Below are 12,486 nucleotides of genomic sequence, written 5' to 3'. Positions count from 1 at the left end.
GACCGTCTCATAATGCTCTAAGACACCAGTCGCTGTATTTTCTTAATTTGGAAAGTCAATACCTTTAATTACAATGATACGGAAAGTACCGAACATTATAATTTTCTTAACTTGGGTCCCATTTACTATAAAGCTATATCTCCATGAAGTAGGTGGTACTCTAAGTATTATACATGACATCATTTTTGAGCTTGAGATAAAGTTTCTGATTTTGAAATTTTCGAAAAATACGAAACCAGGCTTGTGTTTTGGACTTTGTTTTCATTTTTAGCAAATCAAATGTGATGTTACAAATGCTAAATTCTTTGTGAATTTCTGAAACAAGCTCCCGAGCTCAAGCGCAATCACAAAATTTGTTTGATTTCAGTCCAGGGTCTACACCAATAACTAAATATGATTTCGAGCCATAAGTGTAGACCCTGACCCGTCAGGCAGTTATGCGAGGCATATCTGAGTCCATGCAATGTTTAGTTGTCCTCACATATTACAAAGGTTCCACTACATCGAAGATAAGACCATGCTTATTGTATTTTTCAGCACAACTAAACTCCGTCAAGAAGATGACTCTAGGAAAGCTCCTATGTCTCCATTTCCATCTACCACACATCCAGGTAGACCCATTCAGAATGCCACATGCTATGTAAGTAAAATTCGCTATGTATTTTCTTAAGTGGAAATATTTAGACCACTTTGAAATTCGAAAACAAGTCCCACAAAGGAGTTGGGATTTAATAAATATGATTATTAGCTGTTGGTGGAACTTTGAATCTGTACTTTGATCATTATTATTTTTAATTTACAGTATTGATATTGTTACTGATATTCATTGTTTGCTGATGATACACCATTTTCAATTGCTGTCGAGGACCTAACGATGACTGAGGAGGTGGTTTAAACAAAGACTTACTGAAAATCAAATCTGTTGATGGACTAATCGATTTTTAATCGATGGTCAGATGATTTAAACCCAAACAAAAACCAAATCGATGACCATATCCAGAAAATATCGGAAAGAGAAGTAACATCTTTTAATGAATAACATAGTTACAAGGAATGCCACTTCTTAAAAACAACCTGGGCGTAACTTTAAAGGAATCCTTATCTTGGAATACACATATACAGGATATTGTTACAAAACCATGGAAAAGTTTAGATATACTATGAAGCGTGAAAATTAAAATTGCGAGAATGTCATAGAAATTCTTTGTTTCACCATAATCAAGACCTCTACTGGAGCATGGTATAGTACCTGCACCCAGTATGAAAAAGACGAAATAGAAAAATACAGAACGGAAGCAGATAGAATCGTCTGGAAGGGAACACAATCTACATCATAGCTAGAGATAAGACAGGACATATTTTCAGCAAAGCACTGCAAGCACGGACTAATTTATTTAAAAAAATGTCTTATGCCATGGCTTTAGGACACACGAGGGATTTGATTTCATCACATGTATAGACGGATTTGATTCCCCCAAATGTCTGGTCGGATTTGATTTCACCAAATGTCTAGCGTTTTTTATGCACACAAAACATGGATGACTTGGTTGTAGTTCATAAAACGACTAAATTTGCAAAATCATTTGCCAACAAAATTTCACTCGGTGTAGCAGAAACCACTTAGCATTTTCCATTAGACTGCACAAAACATGTTATTATTAGAAACCAAACAATATAAATATTGCCCCACGTCACAGATGTAACTTCGTTATTTAATGGGTAAACCACTGCAGTCGGTTTTGGTCAACGAGGAGATCTTTAAAGCGGTAAGTGAGTATATAATCACATCTAAATAATTTGCTTGATAACTACCTATGTCTTCATCTTACTCTGTTACATTTCCAGTACGTATTGTATTATTATAAACACATTTCACCCGAGCTGAAGTTAAAAGTCTTTTATCTACCCCCACTTCATCAATGCCAACACCCTCATTGGTTAAATTGTAGGTATACAGTAACATGTTTCTGATATAAACGCTCGTAAGTTATTGTCTGATATTAATTTTCTCACGATACCTCATTAGCTTTTTTAATGTTTGCAATATATGCCTTCACTAATCCCGTCAGACTTATTATAAAGTGAATAATGTTCTTAATGGAGAGAGAGAGAGAGAGAGAGAGAGAGAGAGAGAGAGAGAGAGAGAGAGAGAGAGAGAGAGACCTGAATTATTACTCAATCCTCTCTATTTCTTGTTTGATTGTATATAGTTTCCACGATGACTTCTGTAAATAAAAACTGTTTAAACCAACTGTGTTATAAGAAGCAGACCAATGGAAATAAAGACAGCCTCTAAGCATCAAAATGATCACATCATACAGATATTTCAGTCTTTAATTTCAAGAAAAACAAAGCATATTTGTGTCAAAAAATGCACGTTTAATTTCTCACAAGTCTGCGAAGATAAATTTCCGTCCCGATATCAGCGACTTGCGGAAAGACGTATTCACTAATGGTGGTGAGGCTGTTAAGTGTAAATACACCTTTAATCAGTGATATTAAAAACCATTCTAATAATCCGAGGTTTGCAGGACTTTTCTGGAATGGTTTTAAAAGAGATGGCTTGTATCACTTGAACAAAAACAGCTAGTTTTTGTTTGTTTCTCTGAAAAGAGTTTATTTTGACTAAAAAGAGGATTTGACTTAGGTCCGAAGTCCCTACTGGATTATCCACTGTTTAAGGCCTAGCATTATTTATGGTAATAGTGTGTACTGAGTCCAGGAAATAAGTACGTAGCATGGAAACGGTCATTGTCCGTTGGTATAAAGAGCGATATCTTTAGTTATATAGTTTCATGGGCTGGTGACGCGGGAGCAGATCATCTGCATCGCTTTTTACATGATACGCGTTGTATTCAAGGACCCAGACATCATTCGCCAATCAGTATGTATGTATATATATATATATATATATATATATATATATATATATATATATATATATATATATATATATATATATATATATATATATATATATATATATATATTACTTAGCTGCAGATTCTTTCCCTTATCTGAGTAGATTTTCCAACCTTTGTACGCAAGAAAATTACAATAGTTCTGGCTGCGTATGAAATGTTTTATTAGCTATTATTTCAAGTGTGAGATTAACTTTGAAATATATCCATGGAATCATAAATATTATCTGTGCGAAAATAAGATAAGAAGAACTTCCCAATGACATACATGGTCACAGTCACCAAAACATTATTATTCAATATGCTTGGCAGTCATCAGCAATACGGATTACCTCATTTGGATGCAACGTCTCGTGCATCAGCAGGTGTATACCAAGTCTCGTATTTACCTCAGACTATGGCTTCATACATTCATATTAAATTGTAATTTAACTCCCGTTCGAATTTGATTGTCAGATTATGGAAGCAGGACTCATATCAAATTGCGATTCGACATTCAGTTCAATTTGATCGTCAGACTGTATACATGGATTCATATAAAACTGCTATTTGACCATTCCGATTGAGAACTTAAATTAGGTAGTGAAACAATTAAAGTAGGGAGTCCACTAAAGCACTTGATGAGAGTTAGTTCCTTCTATTTGCACTCAGGTGTATAACAAGTTTAGCAAATAAGGTTAAGTACAGTGCCATACCAAAATGATGGTAACGCCAACGATTCTCCCTTATGAACGAACCGAAGTTTAATGTGAAGAAGAAATACAAAATCATGTAAATGACGGATCCAAAATTAGTAACCAAAATTCTTTGTTTTAATTATTCGCCAGAAACAAAGATTTCAATGCAGTAAATATGCGTTGTTTCATCTTTTTCCCCAGGAATCCGCCAACGCCTTGTGGCATGTTCCCTGACCTGGACTTTAGTCTCTGGAAAGCTTGATGTTCCGGGGAAATGCAGAAGAGAAGGGCAGCCTAATCAGATGTATGGGACACATAATGTGCAGGATGGATCTATCGGTTAAAATGAAATCATGTACTTGGAGTTATAATTATGGTCAGTTAATAAAGACAGAAACATAACTTGTTCGTATTTCTTTGAGATGAACAGCGACAGAGCGCTAACGTTTTGAATGGAAAATAATATAACAAACCTATGTTGATCTTTGAGCTTGAAGGGTAAGTAAAAAGTATAATAGTTTTGTGAATTGTTTTGAATTAACCCATGAATGCAAGGACCAGAACGTACCTATTAATCTCTATGAATTGGTGATTCCTCATGCACACACCAAAGCATGCATACTAATCTCTAGGAAATTGATGATTACACATACAAACGCCAAGAATGGACACTAATATCTAGGAAACTGGAGATTACTCATGCAAACACCAATACATGCATATTTATCCCTAGTAAATTAGTGATTACTCATGCAAAAACCAAGACATGCTTATTAATCTCTAGGAAATAGGTGAGTACTTATGCAAACACCAATACTTGGGCTCAAATTCTAGGAAATCGGTGAGTACTCAAGGAAACACCAAGACATATTACATGTAATCTCTATGACATATGTCTGGTGACAATAGTGAACTTTAAAAGGAAAAGTGAATTGGATGTATCTGTTAATATGCGTGAAGAAATTTAAAAAAGAGGGATTAGGGGATTAGTATAGAGAGAAACTATATTAAAGTATGTTAGATTAACTGAATTAGAGAACCAAAAATATATCGGTATGTTAAATATGTTTCAACATTGTACAATTAATAACTTTAAAGATGGATGGTATTATTAACTTCAAAGAAAATATTTCTTCAAAATTCGTGTCATTATAGATAGCATGAAAGTGAAGATATCTTATGTTACGTGTTTAGGCTCGAATAAACAGTAACACAAGAAAGATTGAAAATAACAAGCTTTTAAAAATATAATAATTTATTTCCCTGGGAAAATACTGTAAAAATTATTTAAAAAATGAACTTACGGTTTAAAGAATCAAATATAAAAATAACCCAGAAATAATCCACGAGTAAAATTTTAGAAGTCCTAATAATAAAATATTCTAATGATTTCAAGTTCAAGTCCCGACGAAGAATCCAAGATAGAAGACAATGACGTATGCTGTAACCTGTGTTGTGTTGAAATCTACACTTCCTTGTAGAAACAAGAAATATCACTCCTGTTTTGGAAATGCGAATACATTTTTATAAGAGCTGTCTTTGTTCAAGAATTTCATATGAGCACACGTATTTTCCAGAAAAAAAAGAAATAATCCTTTTGAATCCAAGTAATTTGAAATGACTCCAAACGTCACAGCACTTTCCTGCGTAATAGCCCAACTGAGATCATGTCTCCAGAAAAAGGTTATGTCATATTCTAAATCGCAGTTTCAAAAATCCCCAAGTTGCAAAATCGAAAGGGATGGTCATGTGATCGTGTTTATATCACGTACGCTTAACATGACCCTGACGAAAACCAATCATTTTACTCTAAGAAATAAAATTTGAAAACAATTGTTTACATCTTAAATCACGACGTCCCATCATGACCTCGACAACACCCAATCATTTTAAAATAAAAATAAAACTTATTTACGTGGTTACTACTAATTTTGAAGCAAGGTTAGGATCTAGGTCAACACCTGGTGTTTACTAAAACGAACAGTGAAAGTCAAACTATTTTCTAAAAAAAGTATTAAGTTCCTAACAATCAGACTTACATTATTTTGACATATAATGAAATTTAAAAAAATAAAAAGATTTTAAAACTTACAAACAGTCAGATCAGATATAATTAAATAAAATATACATAACAGAATACAAACTTTTTCTTGTCAAAATATTTTGAATTTATTGAATACACGTGAAACACCATTTTAGACCACAAACGACGTTGTTGCAATCTAGGTACCCTAAGAAGGCTCGGTTGTAAAATGACATATTTTCATACGAAACACAAGCTCCGTATGTTATTTATTGCAATTGAGAGTATGATTTAACTTGAGAATGCGAAAATGACACGCACTATATTAAAGTATCGTACAAGAAGCATCCAGCACAATTTTCGATAATTAAAACAGCTACATGCATTATATCAGGATTTTGACTCTACCTTGAATCAACTCTCAAGAAATGAAAACCAATTGTTTGGTGACATATGTTATGTATTCAAGTATTTAAATATGCGTTGTTTATTGTCGCATAACTAGTGTATGAAGAATCATAAATTGCATGGTTACAAAATTATATACTTATCAAGTTATTTTTAATAAATGATCAAATCAATAGAAAAAGCGGCATCGATCAACAGTGAGAAATATAATCTAGCACAATTTTCAAAGCCGATAGCTTCATAAAAGAAGGACCAGAAAAAGTTACAATTACGATTATGTTGATTGCAACTTTAAATTCTTTTGACTCTATACAGATAGAATGGCTTAACTGATGAATGATAATAGATATATACAGAGAGAATTTACCAATATGCATGATAAATATTTGCGGAAAAAATGTTTATCGGTATGAATACGTTGACAGACTTGAAAGGCCGGATGTCACTAGGACTACTTTGATAGATCTGAAAGGTTTGGTGAGCAGATATATGAACACTTTGTGAGGCTTTTCTCATCATAGAATGATTCTACTGCATCAAATGACAAGGGCGTTCAAATTGTTATAGAACATTTTGTTCTTCAAACACTTATAGGTCTACATGGCTCTTACGTTACGAAAGAGACATTGATGCTGTGTGGCACTTTTGAGGAATGCCTGTTTTAAAAAAATTGCTAATTCGAACCTGCCCAGTATTATTGTGTCTCAAGACTTGCTCATGGTGTTTCTTGAATATATTTTCCGAGGAATGTGAACTTGTAACGTACCATGACGAATTTCCAATGACTGGGAGTAGAGTAAGAGACGTTATTATGTGCTCATTTGTTTCTCCGTTAACATTACATTGTCAGAATCGTTCAGTATTTTACAATATTGCAGACCTTCATATTGCCCACACGTGCAGGACACGTGTTCCCAATAGTGCATTAGAAACTACTTTGTAGACAAATCATGTACAAATCATGTAGCAGACGTTTTACGTTTTGGTTGATTAAATTTGTTTCTGAATGAATTAAAGCAGATGTTTCGCAGACTGCCACATACCATCTGCTTTGCTTCATTACTCGTGAACCTTTTTGATATAATGTTTCGGATTTTGGCGATAGACGCCTGATTTCATAAAATTGCTGGGTACCTACAAATAAGATGCAAGTTACAAGACATAAACTGTCTCCTTTAGCTGGTAATAAGAATGGCAAAATTATACTTACAATTTTACATCCTAAATTTCCTCAAAATGTACTTTCTTTATTGTGCAAATCCGAATTACATGAGTCATGTCATGAATTCTCAAGCTTGATTACAGATTTCGAAATTGTACTGCAATATCGAATATAAGCGCAATTATATCCTCCTTACTGCACTCAGCATGAAAAAACATTAAATTCCATAGCATCATTTTGATAATTGCAATTAAAAGATTTCATATTTTCCCCACATTATTATTTCAATAGTCAATGACAGAACAAACATACTTGAAGATGTCAACACGTTTCTCCCTCACTGCTTTAATCCGATGTATTTCATGTACAATTTGCACAGAAGAATCCAGTCCATAATCACGAAATTTCGTAGAATCGAAAAAATACCAAACTCTATTCAGTCCATATCAAATGGAAAAGTTACTGCAGTACGCATTCATTCACCATTTGACTCCAAATGTCAATTTCAAGTAGACCAAAATGCCACTTTCTTTCGAAACTAAAATCAAATCTATCTGGGCGGAGTTATGTGCGCATTAATAATGTTGTTGTTGTGTAATGATGAATCTTCGCTTGTATATTTAGTTTGGAATACGGCAAACATTCAGTTACTTTGTTTCTTGCGGTGTAGTTTGTTTATATAATTAAACCTTAGGTAAAATAGGAAAATGAGCATATAGTAAAAAGGTTACTGCATTTGTATGGGAAAATATGAACCCGTTTTGTCGGACGGATATACTGCACTCCCAAGGTCGTGCAGTATTGCATCCGGAAAACTCGTTCGTATTTTCCAAATGCAGTAACCTATAGACATTGGCACACTAACATGGAAATACGCTGAAGACAAGCATGAGTTCTACACGAAGTAAGACGGTACAGATGATCAGTATCATTGCAACCTGACGTGAAGCCTTGGCGTGACGCGACAAAACAGAGACAAATCAGAACACCAGAAGGACGATACAAGCCATTCGGTATGGCTGTCTTGATTTATTTTTCTTTTTCACAAATGCTTTTCCTCGCGTAAGTACCAAGAGTAGTGAATGGGGATATTCTAGCGTCAATGGGACTTAGCATTACAAAACCCCCTGGGACACTCTAGCGTCAATGGGAAATTTAACATTACGGAAAACCCTGGGACACTCTAGCGTCAAGGGGAATTTAACATGGGAACAAATCGTGGGACTGTCTAGCGTCAAGGGGAATTGAACATGGGAATAATTCGTGGGACTGTCTAGCGTCAAGGGAAATTGAACATGGGATTTTTTTTTTAAATAAAAAAATTAAAATAAATAAAAATAAAAAAAGGGGTAGGCAATTGAAAGTTTATCTCATTTCGAGAAATGTGGGTGGCCCTGAAAAGGGCCTTTGGGTTTATGATAATATGCCCTTAACATAAAGGGCATCTGCAACATCTTCTTCGTCATAGGCTTCGTCTAATGGTAGGTCCATAGACTAACACTCTTTTCAGGCATCCTTGTCTTTCTACGTAGATCCTACGTATCCACAGGTTCGTGTCGGTCCTATGGACAATTGTCCAGTTGGATCGGACATACATGGGTATGTCCGTCCGGAACATCATCGTTGACACAAGCGTTGAAGAGTGCACATCGGTCCACATCTTGAGGCGCCGAGAACAGGTGAATGAATGCAGTGAACTACGCTTATTTATAGGTAGAGGAAGGATTGAAACGGATTGAGTTCATTGACTAATCCAAACACGCGTTACATAATTCAGTCAGCCCGCATCCAATCCGAAGAGAGCAGTCTGTGACGTCACGTGGTCTATATAGATTTGCTAGCGCCTGTGTGCAGTCAATCTATGCGACAGTTATTCAACATGACGGAAACTCAGAAAACGATCAATTGGGCTGCACCAGCAGTGGAGACCACCCAAGGGAACCCGAACTTACTTTCAGAAGAGATAAATTGGGATTTTGTGGATTTTCTTACCTCGCAAGAATTTGTTCCGGAACCTTCGTCTCCTTCATTACCGCACGTGGAGAATTTTAGACAGAGACAGAAAGAAGAATTGGAGAAATTTATACAACAGCAAAAGGAAGCGGAACAAGCTTTTCTGCTACAGCAACAACAGCAAGAAGAAGAGGTAAGAATAAAAAACAAGAAGAAGAAGAAGAAGCAGCAGCAAAGAAACAAGGGTGTGAAAATCAAACGGTCACGGTATTGTTAGACATTTTAGCGCATTAAGAAGTCTGAAACAAATGTATTTATTACGACCGAAGAGAATACGACCTTCCCGAGCTAAACACTCCAACCCTGTGACTAAGCCTACCGTACCACCCTTAGTGATTTCAACCAAATCATCATCATCAACAGTACGCAGTCCAGAAGTAGGCCTCGGCCGTGGCAAAGGCTTAAGGCAGTTAAAGTTGATTGCTTAAACTCACCCCTACACCAAGAAAGGCCCTTTTCAGGGCCACCCACGTCTCTCGAAAAGAGATAGACTTTCAATTGCCAATAACTCAAAAAAAAAAAAAAAACCATTTTACCCCTATAGTACGTGTCTGTGTATGAGTGCGTGAGTGTACGTTCCTTTTTTAAAATCAAAGACACTTACCTTTTTATACTTAATTTATTCTTTTATAAATATTAACAATCCAATTCACAATTCACAACAGAGCACTTTAAAAAGTTCATAGACTTCTTCTGTCTCATTGTTTAGTCTCTCTGTTTTTTAAATTTCTTCACCGTCACATTCTTTTCCTCCTCTTCCTCCTCACTTTCTTCCCTTCTTCTTTTCTTCTCCTGTTTCTTTTTCTTTACCTGTCTGCTTTCTTCCTCTGAAGAATCCCTCTCTTCTTCTGAAGAATCCCTCTTTTCTTCTGACTCCTCTTGTTTCTTTTTTGGGCAATCTGGAGACCAATGTCCTTTTTCTTGACAATAATAACAGGTATCTTGACTTTTGTCTTTTCTAACCCCTTTTTTTCTTTTTTGACGGTCTGGACACTCTGAAGACCAATGCCCTTTCTTCTGACAGATATAGCAAGTATCTTGACTTTTATCTCGAAAGGAAGGAGAGTAGTCCGTCGGTTGGTCTGAAGAGAATTTTCTAATAACCCCTCGCAAAGCTCTGATGAAACGTTCAATTTGGGGAGTCTCTTCCATCGTTGTGCTCGGTTAGAGAGTGAAATAAATAGTGAAAGGACAAGACAAATACTTTTTTATATACGCTGGTCTGCCATGACTATAAATTAGTCCATGGTGTTTTAACTTGAGTCATTTGACATTTTACACTCAAGATGAAACGATCCAATTCATTTGAGAAGAAAGAAGAAGAAAGTAAGAGGCAGAAACGTGATCTATCGCCTCGTACCATGGCTGAAATCTTGGCACAAATTCATGCCAGTGATTTTGAAGAGGACATGAGTGAACCAGAATCCAAACCCTCTAAACAAAGTTCACCACCCTTAGTCAACCCTGAAAAGTACTATGACATTCGAGAGCCAAAAATGCGCTCCTCTAGAAAATTTAGAACTACGGCTTACAAATACACGGTGAAGTTTAAAGATTTCAAGTCCGAAGTACCGTTGGAGAAAGCAGAAGGGTTCATCACTGGGGTGTGGGATTCTTTACTTACCAAACTCAAGCGACAATGTCAACCCAAAAAAGACGATCGCTTGAGACTCTCCATACAACACGACGGTTTGAAATCCCCTGTTTGGATCGAGTTTAGCAGCCCTGCAGAATTGACCGCTTCCAAAGTCATGGACAAGATTCAACACGTACAACAATCCAATGACCAGTTTGACATCACCGATGGAAAAGCCACACTGGACATGACCCACGTCTCTCCTCCTCAAGGGACTGGACGCAAAAAGATGTTAGTGGTGGACGAGCTTCGCAGCACCAAAACAAGTCTCGTCCGAATTCACAACCCTCAAGACCAGATGTGTTTAGCCAGGGCCATCGTGGTGGGACGAACCTATGCCAACAAGAACGACACGGTAGAATGAAAAAGAGCCTGGAAAACTATTCACCAATCGGACCGAGCCAAACAACGAAACGAAACAGAACTCCTGTTACAACAATCTGGCTTGCCCAAAGACACACCCTGTGGCATTCCTGAGATGCAAAAATTGCAAGATGCCCTAGCCCCACGATACACCTTGAAAGTGCATCCTCAAGAAATGCGTGGGCCTCTCTTATTTCGAGGGAAAGACTTTAAGGATGGAAAATACATTCACGTCTATCATCACGATGAATATTTCGATACCATTACCAGTATCACCGCATTCCTGGGATACGGTTATTACTCTGAGAAATGTGACTATGGTTATAACAATCGAGAGCAACACAAGCATTGTGGATCGAAATGCTCAGGACGTTTGGCCTCTCCATCCTGTCAGAGCGAAGGACAAAAACCAGTGCATTGTTCAACTTGTCTGCGCACGTTTGTCAGCACTGCCTGTTACCAACAACATTTGAAGATGCAAGGTTCACAGAAGAAATGCGCTTGTCATCTGCTGAGATTGTGCCCCACGTGTGGACAAGGCATTCGTACCAATAGTGCCAAGGCACACGTGTGTTCAAGATAGAAAAAATGTCACATTTGTCAACACATCGTGGACTTGGAAGACGAATGTTACGTGCAAAAATACCAACCCCAACCAGAGAAAGAGGACGGTCACGAGAATAAAAAAGGCAATTTCATCTTTTTCGATTTCGGATGCATGCAAGAGACTGGCCTTCACATTCCTAATTTCTGCGTGGCTCATCAAACGTGCGAAAAGTGCATTCAAGAACCTATATTCAGTCATTGCCCTCACTGCAGCAAGATTCCTGGAGGGCGTGAAAAAATCTTTTTGGGACCGAACACGCTAGCCGATTTCGCACAGTGGGTCTTAGACAAGACGTGGAGCCAAGAGGACATCGAACGTTACGGAGATTGTCATCGTCATGCCACGATAATGGCTCACAATTTCTCCGGATACGATGGACAGTTTCTTCTCAGATACTATACGGAGCATGGCACCGAACGTCCTAAAGTCACTTTGAACGGAGCCAAAATCATTTTCATGCAAGTGGGACAAGTGCAGTTTAAAGATTTGATGAGTTACTTGGCCATGCCTTTGAGTCGAATGCCTAAAACGTTTGGAATGACAGAAATGGCTAAAGGGTACTTTCCTCACTCTTTCAATACCGAAGCCAACCAACACGCCGTTCTACCCCATTTGCCTGAGGCTCACTATTACGACCCCGACAACATGCGTACCGAACAACGAGAAGCTTTCTACG

The 12,486-nt window shown here is 37.0% G+C and overlaps 1 protein-coding gene across 1 annotated transcript in view; it reads left to right on the top strand.

The window, feature by feature from the left end:
• LOC149794840 (salivary peroxidase/catechol oxidase-like) overlaps positions 1 to 4,000 on the top strand; it is a 51,824-nt gene extending 47,824 nt beyond the window's left edge. Inside the window, exons 12-13 of the mRNA XM_089963981.1 lie at positions 538 to 640; positions 3,800 to 4,000. Coding sequence (XP_089820107.1) covers positions 538 to 640; positions 3,800 to 3,860 — 164 coding nt within the window. The 3' untranslated portion in view covers positions 3,861 to 4,000. The remainder of the gene's footprint in view (positions 1 to 537; positions 641 to 3,799) is intronic.
• The last annotated feature ends 8,486 nt before the right edge of the window (positions 4,001 to 12,486 follow it).

This window comes from Sinohyriopsis cumingii, chromosome 7, assembly GCF_028554795.1.
Source record: "Sinohyriopsis cumingii isolate HCF-2022 chromosome 7, ASM2855479v2, whole genome shotgun sequence".
Lineage (NCBI taxonomy): Eukaryota > Metazoa > Mollusca > Bivalvia > Unionida > Unionidae > Sinohyriopsis > Sinohyriopsis cumingii.
The sequence above is the reverse complement of the archived record's forward strand: the minus strand, read 5'-3'. Positions and strand labels throughout refer to the sequence as shown.